At 40.7% G+C, this 23,991-nt stretch overlaps 1 protein-coding gene across 1 annotated transcript in view; it reads left to right on the forward strand.

Annotated features, from left to right (window-relative positions):
* The first annotated feature begins 8,754 nt into the window (after window positions 1–8,754).
* CYTH3 (cytohesin 3) overlaps window positions 8,755–23,991 on the forward strand; it is a 69,219-nt gene continuing 53,982 nt past the window's right edge. The window contains exon 1 of the mRNA XM_063142937.1: window positions 8,755–8,899. Within this exon, the coding sequence (XP_062999007.1) occupies window positions 8,863–8,899 (37 nt within the window). The 5' untranslated portion in view covers window positions 8,755–8,862. The remainder of the gene's footprint in view (window positions 8,900–23,991) is intronic.

Genomic DNA, 23,991 nt, shown 5'->3' on the forward strand with positions numbered 1-23,991 from the left:
CCTGATAACAAAGAAATACTTTGAGCATGAGCAATTTTGTATTCTAAACCCATTTAAATCATATCACCCATCATGACTACAGGAATAAAATGGACTTTGCCTCTTCTACCCTGATTCTAAATGCATTTTCTTGGGGAATAAGCACAATTTTATCATAGAAAAGGATAACATACGTTTAAAGTAAACAATAATAAAATCACCTGCACAGCTGTCTGCTCCAAGACTCTAAAACAGCTTTCCTCAACCTGGGGCGCTCCAGATGTGTTGGACTACAACTCCCAGAATGCCCCAGCCAGCTGGCTGGGGCATTCTGGGAGATGCAGTCCAACACATCTGGAGCGCCCCAGGTTGAGGAAAGCTGTTCTAAAATGTTAAAGAAAAATGCGGAGGCAAGTAGCTTTAGCCCTGGTGGGCCCTGAATGCAACAGCTACTGCACCACTGTTGATGGGCACTTCGCAAATTTTGGAACAATTGAAAAATAGCATTTTCTTGGAGGGGCTAACAGATCGCAGCTTTATTGTGTGCTTTAATGATGTATAATTTGAGTAGTGTTTATGGGAAGAAGAGAGCGGCTGTGAAGCCGCAAGAAATAGATAATGTGCTAATATTGTCTTATGATTCTCCAGTTGTTAACCTCAACAGATGGTGAGTCAGCTATTAAAACATCATACGAGGGGCTTAAAAGCCAATAGGTGTGGGGTAAAGCTTCTTGAGCCCTTTACTGTCACATTTTAAAACATCTTTTTGTAGTCCCCAAGGCTAGAAATCAGGGCTGCAGCTTTTAGTCTAAGGTGACCATATGAAAAGGAGAACAGGGCTCTTGTATCTTTAACAGTTTTAAAGAAAAGGGAATTTCAGCAGGGGTCATTTGTATGCTTGCAGCACCCGGTGAAATTCCCTCTTCATCACAACAGTTAAAGCTGCAGGAGCCCTGCCCTCTTGACCAGAAATTAGGCAGCAATCCTATTTTGGGGTGGGGTGGGAGTTCATACAGTTCCCAGCATTCCCAAGCCAGCCATGCACAAGTTTTTTCTGTCTAAACTTGCATAGGTTTGCACCCTTATTCAATTAAAAATATAGAATCCCCTTAGAAAAGGCATTCTCTTCCTCATTGGAGGGAGAGGGTGAGACCTGCACATCAACTAAACAGTGAAACTAGGGGCTAAATTGAAAATACACATCTTTACACCCTTTCTAAAGGCCAAGAGAGTAAGGGGCAAAAAAGTATGGCTTTTTTTATATAGCTACTGATTTTTCTTAAATGCAACTGTATGCAGATTTAACTGATTAATCAATAATTGACTAAAACTCATATGATGTCAATTGATGAAAGATCTTCGAGACAGAGCCCTGTAAGCTGCTTGTGAACCTTGCAAAAATATGGATATTGAGGCAAGAGATTGTATTCTTGTGTGGTGGGACATTTAATAGCTTCTGCATCACTCAAGGGATATTGTTTGTCAATGCTGTTACAACCTAAGTGTATCTGGTCACCTCTTCCTTCCGGCGCTCCCATTTTAGAAGTGCATTTTATGTCCATCAGCAAGGAAAGAATCAAGACTTATTTGGGTTTGTGCCTTTCGGAATAGGAGGAATCAGCGTGAAAGCTGGGGAACAATGGCAAAGTCAATAATTTCTTACCCGCCTCTCCCTTTGGATCGAGGTGGGGAACAACATTAGTACGAGAATCAACACATCTTTAAAATACTTGATTTCACATTCATCTGGGTCTGGGTAGGCCTGCCGGAAAAGGCTAGTTTTTACATAGCAGCCGTATGTGCTGTGTCCAATTTTCAGGATTGTGTGCAAACCTATTTGGATTGGATGTTGTACTGTAGTAGGGAAACTGGCAATTATCTCATGGTTAGGTTAACAGTGGAGCATCCACGGAGCAGTTAGTATCTGTCATGCTAAATAACAGTTTCTGCTGCTATGTCATAGATTGTTTTCTTCCACTGATGATCGTATAAATCATGTTCTGGCCACAAAAGAACCGTAAAGTGCCAAATCCATCTCAGCTCTAGCACCATAAACCACAGTGGAATTTCATCAGGTATTTATTTGACTTCTGTATATCCACCACTTCCTGGGGAAAGAAAATCCTCTAGATTTTCCCCTTCTCCAAAATTCTTTCTTTGTCTTCTGAAATGTTGGGATGGTTAAGCAAGACTTTCCTTTCTAAAACAAAATTTAGAAACAGAAGAACAGAGAGGCTGTCTCCCATTTTCTAATTTAAAATTCAGTTTTAGGTAGGAACAAGCAAGCAGTGCTCCTACATAAGTCTTACTGAGTTTATGCTGTGCAGTTATTCAGTGCTTTGAATTAATGTTTTATTCCCTTTATGGATCCTTAATGATCTTTCAGAATTATTGCAGATGTTTACTGGAAACTAAGCCCTGGATCCACATCACCATTATGAAGAAGCTACTCAATAACATGTATATTTTATATTTATACTTTAATATGGCTTTGGAAAATCCATCCTAAAAACTTGTATTTGCTCTCTACAACAGTGTACAAGGAAGGCTTGTTAAATTGTCAATATCCTTCCTCTTAACAGTGAGACATCTGGCTAATTAATGAAAGCTAGTTCTTTTATGGTGTTATGAGTTTGACTGTCTCGATCAGCATTAATGAGACTACTTCTAGTGTTTTGCCTGACAGACTTGATGGGCAATTGGAGACATAACAAAAGGGCTTTAATGATCTTTAATGGCCTAGAATCACTACCCAGCCTTTGGGATGTGACACCTGTGAGCATTTGGGGCAGTGGAGGCGGGAGGGTGGAACAGAAAGACAGAAGCTGTTTTGAATTTGGACAGAGATAATTTGTAGCTAGAGTTGGCTAGCTTGAAGCAGCTTGGTCGGGCTGTGAAGGACCCATATCGCTGCTTTTGGCCTTTAAAGCCCTAAACATTCTGGGATCACATTATTTAAAGGACCACCTACACTTGTAGGAGTTTGCTCAAGCTTTAAGATAATGACAGATGCCGTAGTCTCTAGCCCACCAGCAAGAGTCATTAGACCAGTGAGAACTAGGGATAGAGCCTTCTCAGTGGTGGCCCCACACTTTTAGAACGTCCTCCCAATGTGTATGGCCTCATCACTGCTGACTTTTAAAAAACAGACTTGAAGACCCATGTATTCCAGTGCTTAAAAATAATTTGCTGCTGCACACTCTCTTTGTGTTTAATTATGTGTATGTTTTTATTTTTGCAATCCACCTTATGGGGGCAGCGCACCCTGAAAGGTAGGTTAAAAATCTTTAAAATAAATAATATTGTTGATTTTAAGAGTCTGAAGCACTTGTGGCTGGGCTGCCTGCGGTATTTGCTTCTACTATGCTCGGGTTATGCAGTTGTACACAAAACCTATTGCAAACACATCTTTCGTCTCCATTGCTCTCTCCTCCAGGAGAAACTTAACTCTGTAGGACTGTCCTTAGATTTCTTGTTCTTAGATGAAGCAGAGTGTGCTTAATGTATAGTTTATCCAAACCAGGTTATCCCTACATGTCATCTTGTGGCTATACCTGGACGTCTCACTGCTCAGTGTAATGGGGAACAGGTGACAATATGTGACTTTTAAAATGATCAAAATAAAAAATAATGATTGCTCTTATTTTGTAACTAATGTGAGCCCATTCAAAGGCAAGAACATGCTTCAGATAGTACAGCAGTATCTTTGACCAAACATGCACTTTTTCAGAAAAGCACAAAATTAGACCATTTGTGATCATTTTTAAATACTGGGACGTGGTACTGCACATGTGTATGCATGGAAACTGATTTAGCATGGATCACACACAGTTATGCATAGCAATCGTGTACTTTTTCATAAAAGCACACCCAATTCCTCTTGTAGAGGCTGTTATGACGACAGAAGTTTCAAAACCAAAGGTAGTGGTTGGAAACAGAAGCTGAGATACAATAATAATTGTGAGAGAATCGTTTCAGTCATAGTGTCACTACCTATCCATTTAGAATAAATATGGTGATGGTTTACACAGAAGAATTTGATAAACCACCTACTATTAAACCCCATCTGCTAGACAGAGGAAGTGACCCATTTTGCCTCTGGGGATTCATAAATTCCACACAGTACTGTGGAATCAAGTCCTGATGAAAAAAAAGACAAAAGAGATACAAATCTACCACAAATGTACCAAGTTAAGTATTTCTAGTTTTATAATCTGATTGCGTAAGATCGTTTTATATTGTAGAAAACATTTTGAGACAACTACCTTAAATGCTTTTATATGTAAAACGTTAATATTATACTTTATAATTATGTTTGCATAATGCATCAGTGTGGATGAATAATATGTGGCTTAAAATGGAAAACTCACATGAAAAATGAACCCAATTTTATTCTAGGTCACCAACATGTTCTACATTTACAGTAATTTGGAAGAATTCAAAGAAATTTGCATGATGGAATGCTTACTAATGGTCAGGGGAAAACACAGAATAGCAGAAGTGGGGTTGGGAGGGGAAATGGAATGGAGTGGTTGGAACCCTAAACAGAAGCACTCCTCACTGCAACTTTTCGTTGCAGATCTCACCTCTAAAAAGATAAGCAGGCTGGTAGATGTAGGGAGAGAAGAGGTCAGCGTTTCTTTGTAGCTCTTAGACTCTTAGAAATGTTGTCGAAACTCTATTTCTAACCTTTGGTCAGTAGTGATATTATTGTTTGTTAAACCATAGGATGCTTCAGGGAAAGGTTGGGTCTGTGTTAGTTTAGTCTGCAGAGTGTCAACATCGCACAGCATGGGGATGGGAAGTAAGGAAGTGAGCAAGATAATAAATGTCTTTGGTTTAAATTAAATTCTCCCCCTTTTCCATCACATTGTGTCTTTGAATATTAAGTCCTAATCCAGGATGAACATATTGTTTTGCTTGTTATATTATATTCTTTTGTTGTGTTCAGAAGACACTTTAAACCACGGCTTTAACCATGGTGACTATGGCCTTAGCTAGACGGGGCTTTATCTGGGATCTCGCCCTCCACTTTGGCCCCGGTTTCTCCGTGGTCTCGGGCTGAACGCGAGACCACGGAATGTGTGGCCCATTGGCGCAGTTTGACCCAGCTCCTCATGGGGCGCAGCGCTCCTGAGGAGCACTGCGCCCATCGGAGGTAGGGTGGGGGGAAAGGGAATTTAAATAATTTTTTTAAAAAAACCGCTTACCTTTAGTGCACGAACGTTCGTGCACTCCTTCCTCTTTATTTTTTTTTTAAAAACGGTGGACGCGACGCCTCTCCTGCTGAAGTCATCAGGTGTAGACAGAGGAGGGATCTCCCAATAAACATATCGTGGGATTTTCCCTCCTCTGTTGTGAGCTAAAAGGTAGGTTTAGCTAAGGCCTAGGGCAAAAAGCCTTAGTCACAGTGTTAAAGCCATGGTTTAAGGTGTCTTCTGAACATGGCCTTTATGTATTTAAAATATTTGTATACTACTCTACATCCAATAGATTCCAGGGCGGTGAACAACAAGAACAAATAATACATTATTTATACCCTAAAGTGAACAGTAAAACCACAACATTAACAATAATATGAGGCAGCAGCAAAAAATGTGCAACAGGCCAAGGCAGTGCACAATAATGTCCTTATTCTGTTACTGTTTTTAATTGTGTTTTAATGCATTTGTATTATTGTTTTAATCAACTTTTAAGTAAGGTTGTAACCTACCTTGAGTGCCATTTTTCTTAGCAGATAAACATATTACAAATAAAATAAATATATGTAATATGTCTGGGAAAATAAAATGGTGTAAACCTGACACTAAAGGAGTGTAATGTAGGTACCAGGTACATGTCTTTAAGAAGGACATTCCATAAATTAGGTGCTACCACAAAAAACCTCTCCATCAAAGAAGCCACTTGGAGAAAAGCTTCAGTAGGAGATTTTAAAACATGGGTCTATGTATATTACCAGTATAAACAGCAGGCTTCTTCACCTATAATGTTTAACCATCTATATCAAGGGATATTAATAATCTGAAACTTCGCAATATAATCTGAATGACATTTTATCACATGTGTAATAAACATGTGATAAAATGTCAATTTATACCTACTGGGCTGATGCCAGAAGAGCGGGAGCAGCGACAGAGGCAAGCTTTGTTTGCCTGTCCTCCAATCTCCTTTATTTTTGCTAGATAGGATTTTAGCCCATCTAGCTAGGATGTTGTGGAGAAGAGGCTGGATGCAGGTCAGGATAAATGGTATCCTGGCCTCTCATCGCCTTCCCTCTTCACCCACTTTCTGAGGTGGATTTTCCAATCTTGGAGAGGCAGATGGTGTAGTTCTCTGCACCGGCTGTGAGGGGTGGGGGAGGAGTGTCTGATTTCTGACTTTCTCTTCCAAGGTTGATGTGCTGTCTCTGACCTTGGAAGCAGGGAATCCATCCAATGTGGTGGTGGCCACAAATTTGGATGGCTTTAAAAGAGGGTTGGATAAATTCCTGGAGGAGAAGACTATCAATGGCTACTGGTCCTGATGTCTATGTTCCACCTCCAGTATCAGAGGCAGTAAGCCTAAAAACACCAGTTGCTGGGGAACACGGTTGGGAGGGTGCTGTTGTACCATGTCCTACTTTGTTGGTCCCTGGTTGACAGGTGGTTGGCCACTGTATGAACAAAGTGCTGGACTACATGGCCCCTTGGTCTGATCCAGCATGGCTCACACAGGGACCATAGGATTGCTCTCTTAATTAACCTTTAGTAGCCCAAAACCAAATTGGAACTGAAGTCATCAGCATTTCATTTATTACAGTCTCAGACAAGCATAGTTAATATAAGGCATGTAAAATGCAATTAAAATTAATATAATAACTAAATACAATTTATAAAATTCCTTCTCTCAAGAGGATAACATTTCCCCCCTAATTTACATTGAGGTCATAAAAAACTTTGCAGCCCTTTCAGTAATACAAGAGGGCACATCCCTTAAATTGATGCTAAAGTTGTGGAGGTACTTCCAGAAAGGGGGAAATAAAGTCACAAATGAACTCCAAATATTTAGCAGTGACTCTGTGGGGCAGAGGTGGGGAACCTCTGTTATTCTGAGGGCCAAATTCAATTTCAGAGAAACACTCGGGCTGCAGTCCAGTGGTGGTAAAGGCAAAGGCAAAGGCAAAAGGGGCAGAACAAAACCACAAAACATACCACATATTTTAGCTTACAGCTCTTACTGCCAGTAACTAAGCCTTAGGAGAAGCATTTCAACTTGGGGAAATAGCAAAAGCATAGGAAATCTCCGAGGCCCTCAGAGATGACATCTGACCTGTGGTATTTGAAGAACACGTTGAACTTAAAGTATTAACAAGGAGCTCATATTTGTGAAAGAGCAATATAAAAAGCCATTGAGTAACTCTCCATAGGGATGAATAAAACGACAGCAGAGATGAACTGAAACAGTATTCTGAGCAAGATCAGAGCACAGAAGCATATGAAGGATGAACAAGGATATGTAATTTTTCACACTTTTCAAGTTCTGTGGTATTTAAAGTTAGAATCCTGGCCACATTGCAAGAAGGTAAAAAAATATTCAAAATCCCACTGGCTTAATAGTATGGACCCATGTTACCTTGGCTACTGATAAATAATAAATATATGATTATTTGTATTTCTATACCGCCTTTCTGGGACCAACCACAAAAAAAACAGAACATACAAACTATAGTGAAATATACCACAATTTGTGTGGTTTTTTTCCACTCAGGTTGAATAATAATAAATAATAGGGTATAATAATAAATATATAATAATTTGTATTTCTATACTGCCTTTTTGGGACCAACCACAAAAAATTCAGTACAAACAATAGTGAAATATACCACAATTTGTGTTTTCCCCCCACTCAGGTTGAATAAAATAATAATAATAATAATAATAATAATAATAATAATGTAAAATAATAAATATATGATTATCTGTATTTCTATACTGCCTTTCTGGGACCAACCACAAAAAATTCAGAACATAAAAACAATAGTGAAATATACCACAATTTGTCCCCCCCCCCACTCAGGTTGAATAATAATAATAATAATAATAATAATAATAATGTATAATAATATATGATTATTTGTATTTCTCGGACCAACCACAAAAAAATCAGAACCTACAAACAATAGTGCAATATACCATAATTTGTTTCCCCCGCCCCACTCAGGTTTAATAATAATAATAGGGTATAATAATAATAATAATAAATATATGATTATTTGTATTTCTATACCGCCTTTCTGGGACCAACCTAGGCGGTCCACAAAACTTTTTCACGCGGGTCGAATAATTAATAATAATAATAATAATAATAATAATAATAATAATAATAATTTTTTAAATGGAGATTGCGAGAGCGAGAGCGCGCAGCGAAGGGTTCTGCCTCTGCCGCGCTCCTTCCTTCCTTCCTCCCTCCCTCCCTCCCTCCGCCCGGGGACCGTGAGGGGAAGCCCCCGGGGCGCCCCTTTCCCCCCACACGGGGACCCGACGGCCCGGCCCGGCCCTCCCTCTCGTCTCACGGCCGGGCGCTGCCTTGCGGCCAAGCCGGGCGACGACGAGGGAGCCCGAGCTGAGGCGGCCTCGTTTCCCTCCCAGTGTTTCGTGTGGTGTGTTTTTTCCCCCCTTCCCTTCCTTTGCTCTGCGTGGGTCACATGAGAAAGGGCGGGCGGGCCGAGGCGGCGGCGGCGGCGGCGCTCGCTCGCTGAGGAGAAAGACGAGAGCCGAGCGCAGGGACGGCAGGCAGGCAGGCAGGCTTTCTGCCTCGCAGCGGGAAGAAGCCCCCCTCAGGCGTCCGCGAGATCTCCTCAGCCTGCCCCTGAACGTTGCCCAGTGCCCTGCTAGCCGCCCCGATATGGACGAAGAAGGCGGCGGCGGCGGCGGCGGCGGAGGTGAGTAAGCGGCGGTTTGGGGGCTTATGAGGGGACAATAATAACAACACTAACAACAACAATACCTTGAGGTTGGGGGGCCGGGAGACGCCTCAGCCCTCCACCCCTCTGGGGCAGAGTCCGTTAAAGGGAGGGGGTCTTCCGAAGGGCTTGGGACTCTTCCGTTCTGCCCCCCATCCCCAAAGGTAAACAAGCGGCAAGAGTGCCTCCGAGCATGTGCAGAGCGCTCCCCCTTTCATTTACCGTATTTCTTCGATTCTAAGACGCCATCCATTGTAAGACGCACACTAATTTCAGTACCACCAACAGAAAAAAAAAAGCTTTGATTCTAAGAAATAATAAATGCACCCGCGATTCTAAGACGCACCCTGTTTTTAGAGATGTTTATATGGGGGGGAAAAGTGCGTCTTAGAATCGAAGAAATACAGTAGTTCATTTATTACATTTCTATATCTCCCTGTAGCTGAAGCTCTCTGGGTGGTTGACGAAGATTAAAACTGTTAAAATGCATGATAAATATATATATCGGTGTATAAACAGACAGCATGCCGCAGAGACCCAGGTATAACTGAAACCGTTTTAAAGAAGCAACATGAGCTACCCAGTGCCCTATCCTAGCCTGCCCCTGTTATGTTATGCCTCTTTCCAAGGAGTTCAGGGATGGGGTGTGTGTGTGTGGGGGGGGGGTTAATCCTTGCGACAGCCCTGCGAGGTAGGCTCCATGAAGGGATTTGGCCAAGATTTCTGAGTCAGAGGGTGTGGGGTTGAAGGAGGTTGATGCCTGGGATTCTCTTCATTCATATATATATATATATATATATATATATATATATATATATATATAATTGTAAATTGCCTGTGTGACTCCGCTGATGTGGGGATGAAACTAGCTTCTGTTCTTCACTCCCCCTGGTTAAACACCTGAGGGTCTTTTAAACATCCTTTCTATCAACATTATTATTACCTTGTCGTGTCAATGAAATATATTTTGAACAGAAGGAGAATTGAACTGACAGGGCTGGCTATGGAGACGTATTCCTCCCTCTCAGAATTGCTTGTCTCTGCTCTGTTTGGGGTGTTTTTTTGTTTGTTTGTTCTGACTTTGGTGGACTTCTGATCAGGCTCATGACACGTACCGAAAGGCATAAGATCATTCCAGGTCTTGGCCTGTTTCTGTACTTGCAGTAATGGAGATTAGAATCCTCCTGGCTACATCCTTAAGCATTCCTTGAAATCTGGAAAACAGTTGACCCTTTCCCACTCTTTTAACCAGCCCAGTTGTAAGTACCGAGGCAAACCGATTGCCATTAAGTGAACCATTTTAATGATTAAAGTGATGGGTGACCTTTGCTCTCTTAAATGATGCAGGTCACTTTGTTCCTTGCTTCTTTTTGTGGCTGCACTTCCTCTCAGTTGTCACCCTGTGGAGGAAAACCCTTTGAGTCAGCAATTGCTGTCAAAATTTGGAGCCAGGAAGCAACCTGTGGAAGTGAAGTGACATACCACAGTCACCGCGGACAGGTTCCCCATCTTTGCTGTTATCCTTATATAATATTTCCTTCTCTCCCCTTACCATCACAGGCATCACTTTGCCTTCACGCTTCCCAGGTATCCCTACACACATACGATAATGATTATTTGAAAGACCACTGAGTAACATAAAAGGGATGTCCCTTTGTACACTCGTGGAGTTGTACACCATTCCATGGTGTTCTGGCACTTGCAGTTTTCATTCAGCAACACAGTCGCTTCTCCTATTTGTTCATCTTGTTGCGGTGATTTCCCCGTTATCCTCACTGCATTAAGGTACACCCCTCTACCCTGCTCATGTTCTGCCTCTCTGCTCCTGCATACCTCCTGACATGTGTTGCTTCTGCCTCCTAACTGCACACAATCCCTATTCATGTACATTTCTCTCAGCCCCCGCACCATCGCCCACGGATTGCCTTTTCACATATTTATCAATGCCTCTTGGGATGGGGTGGTGGAGTGAGAGAGGCGAGTATAATACGGAGTGGAGAGTAGTTTTCAAACTGCTGCTTGCTCTATAAAGAGCAGTGTTGTTGAAGGAGGGGCAGGTTGATCTTTCTGACAAGGCACTAATGTTGGGATGCTGTTCTTGTTAGGACTGTTCCATTCAGCATGGAGGACAATGGTGAACTCTGTGTTGTGGTGAACCCTAACTTATGAATCGTCCCTTCCCAGTTTCCCTCTAAAAGGTCAACTGTTTCTGAAGGAGGAAAAATGAATGCATAGTGTTTAGGGGTTGTGTCAATGGTTGGAAAAGGCAATTTATTAATGCAAGAGGAGGCCTGGGTATAAAGATCCTATAGAAAGGGAGAAAGGCTGTCTTGGGGACACTAGAAGCCACATGGAGAGGCAGTGGACAGTTTCAAACGGTTGATTCATGCCAGTGATGTTAATGTCGACGACAAATTGTTGGTTCTTGTTTCCTGACACAATGAAATCATTGTGTGCTTTTTATTGCTGCTGCAGTATCTACTGGCCTGAAATTTGGTATATACATTGCTGAAAACACTGTTAAGTTGTTTGCCCCATTTGACATTGACAGTTTCCATCTTACTCTAGGTGCAGCAGGAATGCTGAGTAGTTCATCCAGTTTCAGCAGACAGTTTCCATAGACATTTACTTAAATGTTTGTAAACACACCTCTTTAAAAACCAGGACATGCATCTCACGGTGTCCTTTGGTGCAATGAATGTATGGTCTTTCAAGCTGTTGAGTGATAATGTATATCTCTAATTTGAACTTCAAATATGATTTTAATCAAAAGAAGGTGGGTCTTTTTCAGATGTATGTTGGGTTAAGATCTGTGGGTTAAGCTCTTGTTTGATCAATCAGTACTCATTGGAGATCAAACCGCAGACTCTCTTAGCTGTAAAGAATGTACTTTCAAGATAAAGCTTTTAATCAATAAATCTTTGGACTAAAGTTTGTTCTGTGTTTGTGAATGCATTTGTTGCCATACAAATATGCAAGGTGTTAGTTAAAAGTGGCATGAGTAATAGTTGCATTATGATTGCTAGCGCCAAGAGTAAGAAGCTAGAATTCTGAAACCAGGTGGGTGTGGTGTGTTTATCTTGACAAGAGGAAAAAATACTAAGATGAATCAGTGACATGTTTCAGGAAGGCATCCTATAAACAAGCAATGTCGCCCTTAACATTTCTCTGCAATTATTTCCTCAGTTGTGTAGTTAGCATGAGACTGTTATTTGAAAAATCCAAAATGTGCCCGAAGTTACTTCTGACCAGTTTTGTTTTCTACAGAACTGTGTATGTGGGTGTTGGAGAATATTGAATAAGCAGCCAAAAGGAATGAGTTAGACTTTTGGGGCAGTATCTAATGGTAGTCCTACATAGACTAGGCCCATTCACTTCAATGGGTCTACTCTTTGTAGGAGTATCATTGGATACTACCTTTTGAATTTAAAATGTTTCTGTATAGAGAATAGTATATACTGTTATGTTTACAAATAACAGTAGGCTCCATCTACAATTTAGCTTATCTAGTTTAAAGAACTTGGTGCCTTGGAGACAGTCTCCTCCTTTATCTTAGCCTTGTGTCAATTATGTATGATAAGGCAGACAGAGAGGATTGTGATTGGTGGCTATTCTCTACTTCTAAACTGCTTTCCTTTGGAAGCTCACCAGAACTTGAGCCTGAATGAGTTCTAGTTTTATAAGACAAAGTATTACCAAATATATTGAACAGAAATGGTGAGAAAGCTTAAACGAGGAGTGGGCAACTTTGGGCCCTCTAAATGTTTTGGCCTACAGCCCCCATCAATCTTAGCGAGGACAGCTAATGGTGAGGGATGATGGGACTTGTAGGCTAAACCCTGGTTTAAAGTAACATTACTTATACATCTCTTGAATGTCTCTTAGTAATTTGAGCTTCTCATTGATGTATGCTGTACTGAAACAGAAATGGAACTATACTGTTCTCTTGCTGAAAGATTCCTAGGAAAATTCTTCAGACATTTGGCAGTCCAGCTAGTGGTAGTTCTTTGTAATGTTTGAAGGAAAACTCATAGCAGTGTGTGTGTGTGTGAATCAAATGCTTCAGATCTAGAGACAGCTTGTGAATGGCCCCAGAGAAGTTTCCCTCCCCTTGTGATAAACAAACTCTCTCAGCTAGATATTCCTGCAGCAAGTCATGATTCCAATTAGCAGTGTTTCCTGTAACTACCAGAGATGTTCTTTGGATAACATGCTTCATAGTGCTTCGGCTATTGGGTGGTATAGAAATGTAATCAAATAAATAAATAAATAAATAAATAAATATTTGCTTATAGAGTTAAAGATGCTATATAAGAATGAAGGAATTCTATGTAATATTAAAAAGAAGAACAAACCAAAGATGTTTTGTCTCACCTTTCTTAGGTGTTGGAAAAATAGCAATGTAGTTTCCTTTAATATTCACAGCTCATCTAAATTAGATTTTCTGACACTGCATATACACACACACACACACACACACACACACACACACTTTAAATTCTTTTAGTGCAATCCTAGTCATATCTACTCAGAAGTAAGTACTATTGAATTAAATGGGACTTACTCCCAGGTGTATGTAGGATTGCAGCCATTGTCTCTTTCTTATCCATATATATCAGTTTTGAGTGCCAATTTTATAAGCCGCTAGGTGAACAGGCGGAACTTTACAAAAGGCAGTTTTTTTCTCTTTTTTAAAATATTAATATTGATACTTGTTGACTAATTTGCAAGGCTCTATGAGACCATTTGATGCAATGAAGTTTTACTTAATTAGAGACAATGTACTTACAATAGTGCTAGGTTATGACACACAACTATTTCCTCTCAAGTCTTAAAGTCCTTCGAAATGCATCCTTTTAGTTTCACTGGAACTTCCTTACACATAATGCGTTTAGGATTGAGATGCCAACAGGTGTTAAGTGTTTATTATGTTCTAATTACAAGGGAATTTGCACTGAACTGAATTCTGGAGATGACAGTTTCTCTATTGATTGGCTTGAATTCTCTCCTCTTTCTGTATCTTCAGTTGACTGAGGCTTCTCATTAATCGTTGTTTGGTGCTGGTGCCTTTGGGTATCTGAGATTCTGGCATCCAGTATGCTTTTCTGATAGCAGCAGGCTTTATGTTCTGTTAAAATTGTGAGAGTTTGTTCTGAGGATAGAATACCATCTTGAAATTAAGTAAGAACTCTTCTTGAATACAAATTCTGCGTATAATATGGCTTCAGTTCATATGAGCTTGTATACTGCTCATACTTGATTTATTGCATTTTTTCAATTGAAACTGCAGCTGCTTTATAATCTCTCTCTTTTCCCCCTTCAGTAAATAGGAATTCTGTTTATGAATAGGCTGTGTTATCAGTGACTTTTTAAATGATTTTTTTTCTTTTTGCTGTTAAGAAGGATTTTCTGTTCTTGATTAAAAAGAAAGATTAACATTTTAAATACAGTGATGGAGAACTTCAAAGGGCATAAACGGATGCAGTGTTACCCCAATAAATATATGTGTACATCAACCCTGAATTTTGGGAGTGACTCCTTGGAGTGGGAGAAATAGTCTTCAACAGTTCTGGTTCTTGGACTTTCTCTGGCAAATGTTTTTAATAGTACCTAGTTTGGTATTTGATTTCTTTGGCATAGGCACCTGTTCCCTCAGAAATGGACTAAAGCTCTTTCCATCTGCTTCTAGAGATAAAGATACTGAAAAAACTAAGGCCTTAGCTGAAACTAAGGTTTATCCTGGGATCATCCCAGGGTCGTCCCTGCCTGCTCCCGGGATCCCTTGTGCACCATTTACATGAATAGGGATGACCCTGGGACGATCCCGGGATAAAACTTAGGTCTAGCTAAGGCCTATGTTAACAATGGTTAAGTTATAAGTCTAGCTTGCTTTTGAGGGAATAGCATTTTAATATTTCAAACTGGTCTGATTGTCTTAAGTCTGTGTCCTTGAAACCTGATACCATTTGTATCCTATCCTTTTCTTCTGAAGAAAGAGGAACACATGCTAAAAAAAATCAAGGCAAATTGAAAAGTAATCCTGCCCCAATTTTATATATCTTGAACCAAAATGCCATAGGATTAGTTGACTTACAGCTGCCCAGCACTTAAGTAAAGTGATATGCAATGTTAACGAATAGCCAGCCCCACTGCCCCACCACAAACACACAGAAGGGAATGAGTCTGAAGCGTTTGTTTCAGTTTAGCAGGTAAATGTTGTTATAGGGTCTCCCCATCTGTTCCCTCCTCTGTCTCACCCCTGCATAGCAATTAGTCTTTTTTTTAAAAAAAAATCCATTGGTGGCAATGGAAGGAAATCCTGAGCTGCGCTGTAGCTCTTAAGTGGATAATGCTGGAGTAAGTGGATTGTGAATTTGTAGCTAGAGACAGCTATTTATTTGATTTTAAAAAAATAAAAAAATAGTCCCATTGACTTAAGATGGAGAATTGCATGCTTCTAGGGAAGAGGGGATGTGTGCTGGAAGTTGCAGTGGAAGTACTGATGCCAGCTAATAGGTAGGTAAGCAAATATCTTGCTAAACAGTGGGCATGGTGCAATATTTGGATAAACAGTACAGTACATGAGGTATGTGGGTATACAGGTTGAGGATGAAAAATATTTTACAGCTGCATCATTCACTGTCAAGTATAAATGCTTGCTTTGAATGAGACAGATGTCCTCCAATAATAGTTTGTGATGGTGTAAGTGGCGCCTAATGTAAAATGCACACATACACACTGGATCAAGAAAAGGTTTGTGTTGGCAGCTTTAATTTTGGCATATCCTGTTTCTGAGTGATTCACCTTGCAGCTTGGACATTCTTTTGATTTTTAATGTTTCTGTGGCAGTCATTATTCATCTCTGTATTGTGACTTGAATGTTTTGTGTTACCCCATTCAGATTTTGACTGTATAAGTTAAATCCAGCAAATGCTCCATAAAACACTGGCCCTGCAAACTGTTGATTTGGACAGCAGTGTTTCCTTTTTCTTGGCACTAGACACACACAATCCACTAGAAAGCCATGTGTTTTTGTGGTCCCCTGAGATTTGTCTGAAGAAGGAAATGGCCTGACCTGTTTGGTTGCTATGAAGTAAAAACACTCTTGTTTATATTTTTGGTGAACATCTGGGTTGCGTTTATTTAATTCCTCTTTGGAGGTTCTTAAAAACCTCTGGCATGATGTTATAAGATTTCATTAAAAAAATAAATTGGTGTAGTTATATTCAGTTCTAATGTCTGCTTGTAGACAGGTCTAAACTTGGTGCCTAACCAGATGTTGAAAATGCCTGTCCCAGTCATGCCATCAAAGGGGTATACAGTACTCATGAAAGGGGGAGGGAGGGGACAAGCCAGGGACTAATCCTTAAGATGTAAGCCTTCATCAGAAAACTTTGTTAGGATGTAAGTGCTTCATTAAGCAGGGCAGGCTTAGCAGAGAGAAAGGGTTTATGGTCCAAAGTGTGTGTGTGTGTGTGTGTTGTGGAGTGTGGACAAGTCTACTAAGATATGTAATCCCTTGGACCTGCATTGGTTTATAGGTCAGTGGTATTGTCTTGTGAGTTTTGCTCGATGCTCATCCTTTTATCTCCATGGCTGTGCTCTACAATATTCTTATTCAGAGATAGTAATGCTCAAATCGGAAGAAAATAAGTCAGCTATTGAAAGACAGTTTCGCTAGTCTGAGGGCAGCTTCACATGCATTTTTTCTACATTCGAAACATACCTTGTATTGTTTGCAGTGTATGTGTTTGCTGTGCACAATCTTGGGAGGTGATGGAAGCAGTGACTGTGTGATAAAGATACTTGTGTGCCAAGAAGCACACTTAAGACAGCATGAAGTATATTTTTTGCACAAGGAAACTAGCCCGTTTTAGGGAAAAAATAATATGTGAGCAGTTCTTAGAAGGGGCTGAAAAATTATCACGCACCTGATGGTTTGGTGCCAACATAATATTTTTATGACCATTTCTCCCATCTCTGTACAGTTCTGGTACCATTTGAAGTTCTGCCACTGTGTGAACAGAGTGCTGGACTAGATGGACCATTGGTCTGTTCTTATGAAAGTGGCTCCTAAAAATGTTCTCGGCATTGGAATTATTCTGGAGTTGGAAATTGCTATGAAAGCATGCTGTCTTGCGTTTGCTTTCTTCTTTTTGTGTGTGTGAGTGTGTTTTCCTATCCTGCTAAGCATCCCTAATCCTCAGAACTAGAAACTACTTTGTAAATGAAAGCTTAGCTATCTTATGTTTCTAACATAGATGCTTCAATAGTCTTGTGTAGGCTATATGTTATAAAAAAAATTCTGTAACTAATTACATTAAAAACATTTTTAATGTTCTTCATCCATGAATTGGGAAGCAACAGCAGCTTTGGGTTGCAAACTGAAAAGTGTAGCTGGATATAATATTTTTTGCAGACCTGGACCCTGAATATAAAATTACATCCTTATTGATTTGAATGTGTGAGCTTTGAAAACATTTGGAATGTATGGTTTTAGAGATTAATCTTTCCTGTGCCCTGTATGAGAATATCTGTAATTTATAGACTTGATGCATTATACAGCACATCATTAATTTTCTGCATAAGTTTTAGTATGAAGCTGAGTATTTCCTGCTAACTTATTCATGATCTGTTGTACCCCCCAGGTACTTTCTTTCAAATACTTCAGTGACTAGTTAATGGATCGTATGTCTAGTAAACAAAGAAGTCATTTTTAATGGTTTTGCTTTTTTGATAATTCTCAGTACTGCAGTTCTATACAAAGCATCTTGGTGGCTTAAAAAGGTATATAGGAAACAAGTTCAAACATGTTTCGATCCAGTCAGGAGTCATATCTGTGATATTTGGGCCTGCACAGGGGTCTCATACACATCCCATGTCTGCTCTAGAAATCTAACTTAGTGTTAGGTAGTGACTATTAGTAAAAATTCATGTATGGCCAGGACAGTTCAGTCTCTTTCAGTCTCAATTTTACATCTGTAAAATAGATCACCTAATAATGTGGTAGTGACAACAAACACATAGTTTGTAGTGTTGGGTTGGCTGTTGGAATAATGTCCGACCAATACATTGTTATTTGCAGGACTGATGTCAAGTGTAGGCATCGTTGGAGGAGGATGCCTAGAAGAAGGCCACTGACTAGAGCCCTGGGTTTGCTCCTCCTCTTCATCATTCGGCTTGTTTACCTGCCTCTCATTCTGACCCAGAGAGTGGTGGTGGAAGCCACTGCTTGTAAAGGGAGAAAAGTCTGAGGATGCTATAGGAAATTTTTATTATACAAAAGCCCGATTCATTTCAGCCTCTTGTTTTTTTAGGCCTTCTTCAAGGGGCTGTTATAAATTCTGCAGAAATTATTAACAACAAAATTTGTCTTATGATGGCAAATGCTTACTTTCTCCCTGGCTCTCTGCCTGTCAAGCAAGCAAATCATAGCAATAATGAGAGGGAAGATGAGAAGTAATGTAGTGACAATTATGGTGAGAATGTAGACTTATTGGGAGCCCCTTGCTGGCTCCTGGTATGTATCCCAGGCACCTTTGTGGCAGTAATCCCGGTTTCCTCGGCCCTAAGTCAGTAACCTTTCTACAGTTGGTCCACTGGGGTTGCTAGCTCCCAAGGGAACATCCCTCCCACACATCAATTTATCAAATGGAAATAAATTTTCTGAGCCCTTATGAATGCGGGAACACATTTGCAATTTAAAATTTATGGGGCAAGAAGTCTTGTGCAAGACTGCCTGTCTGCTCTTTAGCAAAGCATAGGATACCCCCTCTTGCCAGTGTCCTTGTCAATTTCATCCTCCCCTTGTAGTGCTTCCCTTGCTAGTGAACACCTTTCTCCCCCACAAGGCTGTTTCATCTACTCCTGAATCACCCACTGGCAACCGTAGGACAAGATTGTTCTCCTGCAGCTGCTGGCTGCTTTTGGCTTCCCCCAGTCCCTCCACTCCACTGGTCTCCAATTTTAGTTGACAGGTATTCATCTGAGTTACAGAGGAGTGAGGTGGATACACAAATTTCAAGGCAGAACAGGGGGGATTGTTAAAGATATGCAAATTTCAAGGCTTAGCAGTGAGGGGGATTGCCAGGTGACACATGCCTTAGTTACATCCCGATTGGATTACTTGGGGCTGCCTTTGAAGAGTGTTCGGAAACTCCAGCTGGTTCAAAGAGCTGCAGCCAGATTGTTAACCGGGGCTGGTTACAGGGAGCATACAACTCCCCTGTTAAAACAGCTCCACTGGCTTCCAGTCTGTTTCCGGGCACAATTCAAAGAGCTGGTTATGACCTATAAAGCTCTATATGGTTTGGGTCCAGGTTATTTGAAAGAACGTATTCTCCCTTATGAGCCTGCCTGTGCTTTGAGATCTTCTGGAGAGGCCCTTCTTTCAGTCCCACCTTCTTCACAGGCACGCTTGGTGGGAACATGGGAGAGGGCCTTCTCGGTGGCTGCTCCGGTGCTCTGGAACGCTCTTCCCGGGGAAGCTAGGCTGGCTCCCTCCTTGATGGGCTTTCGGAAGCAGGCTAAAACTTTTTTGTTCAAACAGGCCTTTGGAGAATAATCCAGCCCTCCATCTATGTTAATGTCTTATAATTTTTGTTGTGTATTTTTTAATTGTTTATGGTTTTGTTTCCCTCCCCCCCCTGTATATTTTAAACTTTGTAAGGCCGCCTTGAGGCCCAGCATTGGGCAAAAGGCGGGATACAAATAAATATAATAATAATAATAATAATAATAATAATAATAATACATGCAAATTTCATGGTGGAGCACTAAGGCTAAGGGGGAAATTGTGCAAGTTTCATAGCTACAGACTTTCGCATCTGCACACTTGTGCAAGCCTATTGATGTTTAAAGGTTGCGAACACGTTTGAGACGTTCTGTGGTGTCCTTCCTTCTTGATTTTTTAGAAGCACAGGGCAGAGGGCCCTGACAAGGGACGAGGGAGCATGGCAGCAGCATTAGGAAGATCATGAGGCATAGCAGAGTTTTTTTGCTGCTCTTGCCAGATGGCTTGCTAGCCGTTCCCAGTAACCCGCAATGAAGTCGCCCTGCCGGGTTTGGGCATCATGACAAGCTACTCTGAAAAAAAGCTGCCCTAAGCAATGCAACAACAAGCTATGGGTTCTCAGGGTGGTTTTCTACATGAAAAATAAGCCACCCTCCAGAAATTGTGCTGGGTTCGGACATCAATGCAACCCATCATGGATGATCATCCAAGATGGGTTGCCGTGCTGTGCAAACAAGGTCATTGAGGGAAGAGGCCTGTTGAGGATGTCTCCATCTCAAAAACCAAGAGCTGGCATTGGTTATTTGTTTGGAGAATGTGGGACCATGTATGTACAAGCATGGTGGCACAGCCAATATCAATGTGGGCGTTTTTGGCACCACAAGTAGCTAACTTGGAAGCTGACAGTTTTACCATCATGCACTGAATTAGATTAGCTCATTTCTTGGGAATTGCCCTCTGTCAATGGATCTGTATTGTGGGCAAAGAGTTTGGGGCTTAGTGCTTTGGTAGTAAACCAGCAGTTGGGGGTACCAGATGGCTGTAGCTATCGAATCCGGCAAGAATTAGTTTGGTTCAAAATAGGATTTTGTAAGTCAACACTACATGCGTGTGTTAAGCATCCCTGTTGTAAATTGTATAGAAACTTGGCCACTGCGCACCAGCTGGTGACCTAAATGTGACTTTTGCATTAAGAGCAACGGTATGTCTCAAAATAGCTCAAAAGGATTGTTTATAGATTTAACATTGCAGTACAGATTGAGTATGAGGGAATTACAAAGTATTAAGATATAGCTTGTGTGTTCTGCAGTCAGTCTTTAAATATAGTTTCTCATAAGACCCGCTAGTCTGCTTCTTCACTGCAGCAGACCCTTGAAATGAAACTTTCTCAGCAGGATTGTATGCCTTTTCAGAAATCTCTAATGGTTATCTAATGATGCATTTGTGTAAATTGTCCTATAATATTCCAGCATAGAAAAACCGTTACATTAATCCCTCTTTGAGATGCCAGTCAGGGCACCTGGAAGGGAATGAATTCTAGGTAGCAGCTGGGGAAACGGAAAATATGCAGGAGGCATTTGGAACTGAGATATTGACCTTTGCCCAGGCCCCATGGAGAAGATACCTTGTTCTGGAAGATAGTTTAGGTCCTGTGAAGTGTCCAGCTGTGGCATTTTGAAAGTTAACATGAAAAGGACTTTGTTTTGCCTAACCATAGCTCGAGAAGAAATAGGGCATATTATATTTGAGAGCTCCATATTTATATGCTTGGCCTAAACAGCCTCCTAAAACATGCAGGTAGGTTTCCTCCTGTAACAGAGTGTGTATCTATTTAAAAATTTATTTGTCAATTATTTTTGCTAGCCAGACCTTTCTGTTTTCATTCTGGCACTCAGAGGGCTCTTTCAAGTTCTCTGTTATACCAATTTATATTAAGAGAAAAACAATACATTGCTTTTTTCCCATCTTGGAAGGGAGTATTGAAACCTGAAATACAACTGCTGTGTTTTAAACAATTATGTTGGTCTGGTTTGCACGTGATGGCAACCCAAGATATGGGTTGTCAGCGAATTGTGGGTTGCTACTGAGCCATGGGTTGTTGGTACAAACCCTGCTTATTAACCGTGAACAACCCACAGTTCACAACTCAACAACCAACCATGGGTTCTCTTCCTGGGTTGTTTGTGGTTAACACAGTTAAACCAAAGAGCAGGATTTGCACGTAACAACAACCCAAGATTCAACAACAACCCATGATTCAATGACAACCCATATTCAACCCATATTTCAGGTTGTTGTTACATGTGAACCAGGCTATTGTCCCTCTTCAGAGGGCTGACAATTTACATTCTAGCTCTATTTTGGCATATTCTATTTGTATGTAAAATTAACACACAAAAACAGAGGAGGGATGACTGCACCAATTCCTCCCCTTCCACTACCTTCTTTGTCAGCCTTCTCTACTTGTGTAGATTCCCTCTGTGATTTAGAACCTTGTAAAACTAGGATTCTAAATCATATGGAGAACCTACATGAATAGAAAAGTTTCCTGTTGCAGAAGTAATCACTCCCAACATATGGATGGCAAGTGGGATGGCGATAGGGGGAGCTAAAACTAGAGTGCTTATCCTTGATCGCTTTCCTTATGTATTAATTCAACTCAACAAGTAGAAAGCCTAGATAGGGCTTCTAGTGAAAGCAGTTGTCTGAGGAAAGAAGGAAGGGAATGGTGGCTGAATCAGGCTCCTTCTTGGATGGTATAAGGATCCTGTTCATTTGGAGGATCAGAAGAGGCCCGGGGAAAGAACTAGCTTGGAATTCAGCAGAAAAAGAGCATTCCTTTCTAAACATGAGAGGATTATAATTATTCAATGTAGCCATTTCAAACATAGTTTAGTTTATTTATATGCTGCCTTTCCACAGTGGATGCTGCCTAATGTGGCTCACAATAAACATCAACTGATCAAAAATAAACATATTGGGTGGGGGGAATGTTACAAAAGATATAAACAATTTTTAAAAAAAACAGTCAACAATTCAATAAACATAGCATCAATTCAGAATTCACAAACAACATTAAGCTGTTGTGTGGTCTGTTGAACTCTGGCTTATCATTGACTTCGTTTGCACAATCTGTGCAGCCTTTGCTTATTAGCCATGGTGGGTGGCAGCACCCATGGGCACCAGATTGTCAATCCAAGCCCCCAGTGCCACAGCTTCACCCAGAACTTATGGGCTATTTTGGGGTTGCAGTGGCTTGTCAGGCACCCCAACAACCCACCTTCACCAGGTTTGCATGTAATGTCGCACCCTGAATATTCAAAATCTAGCCATGAAGAAATTCACCCACAGTGGCTTCTCATTATGTGTGAACTGGGTCATTGTGTCTAAACGATCCCCACAAATAAAATATGGTTTGTTAACCAGTTATAAATTGTAAATGGAAGCCATGATTTTTTTGTTGGCTTATGAAGTCTGTTTTGTTTAAACTATGGATTATCATGATTTCTGAAATCAGAACCATGACTTATTCCTGGCTTCTTCCCGTTGCTGTCTGCTCTGAAACAGAGGAGCCCAGAAAGACAGCCTCAAAATGAAACTGTTCAGAAGTCTGGCAAAATGGGTGGGAGTGAAACAAACTAGAAATAGGGAAATCATTCTATGGTTTGTTTGCTTGTCTGCAAGACAGTTCATGGGAAAAGTAACAAATCATGTGGTTAACATAAAGCATGGCATAGCATTATGTGCAAATACAGCCAGTGAAGACACCTACTGTAGATTTAATATATAAGTATAAAACAAAATTAACAGAATAAAACTCTGTGTATGTGTGCGTATACACACATCTTACGCCTAATGTAGCTGCTAGAGCGCCTTCATGATCTTGATCTTGCTTTATCTAGTTATCTAGTTTAGGTTTCATAAAGTGAAGCGAGAAACCTATTGTGGGAATGTAGCTGGGAAAATATATATGCCTCTCTCTCTCTCTCTCTGTGTGTGTGTGTGTGTGTGTGTGTGTGTGTAATAAGGTGCATGTGATATAGTTTGCCTTAGAGGACGCTCTTGTTGCTGGTTGACTGTTCCATAGCAACGCATATGGAGGAAGAGGCATTAACAGATGCTGGCAATGAGGAAACGTTGCACAGCTTGGATAGCGTGTTTCCATTCTTTCAGCAGACGTGTGATGGTTCGGGAAGGGGTTATTTTGAAAGTAAGTCTACAAGTTTTAAAAGTTTGAGCACTTTATTGCCATTATCCCCTCTAATGGCAAACACAGGTGGTTGAGTGCTTATTAGTTTGGAAGCAAAACAAGACTGTCCAAAAATAAGGGAGTGCTTTCTACATATTTGGGGCTGGTTGGTCCTCTAGGTCCCTGGATGCCTTGAGTGCCATTTTTGGAGGAAAGATATGTTATAAATTAAATAAATATGCAGAAGTTAGAAGATACATTAAAACAAGTCAAACTGCAAAGTGGTTTGACAATAACCTGTGCTTTGCTATGATTGATGGGATAGAAACAAGAAAATAAGAGTAGCTGGGGAAGCAAGTTTTGGAACTT

The sequence above is a fragment of the Elgaria multicarinata genome, chromosome 17, assembly GCF_023053635.1.
Source record: "Elgaria multicarinata webbii isolate HBS135686 ecotype San Diego chromosome 17, rElgMul1.1.pri, whole genome shotgun sequence".
Lineage (NCBI taxonomy): Eukaryota > Metazoa > Chordata > Lepidosauria > Squamata > Anguidae > Elgaria > Elgaria multicarinata.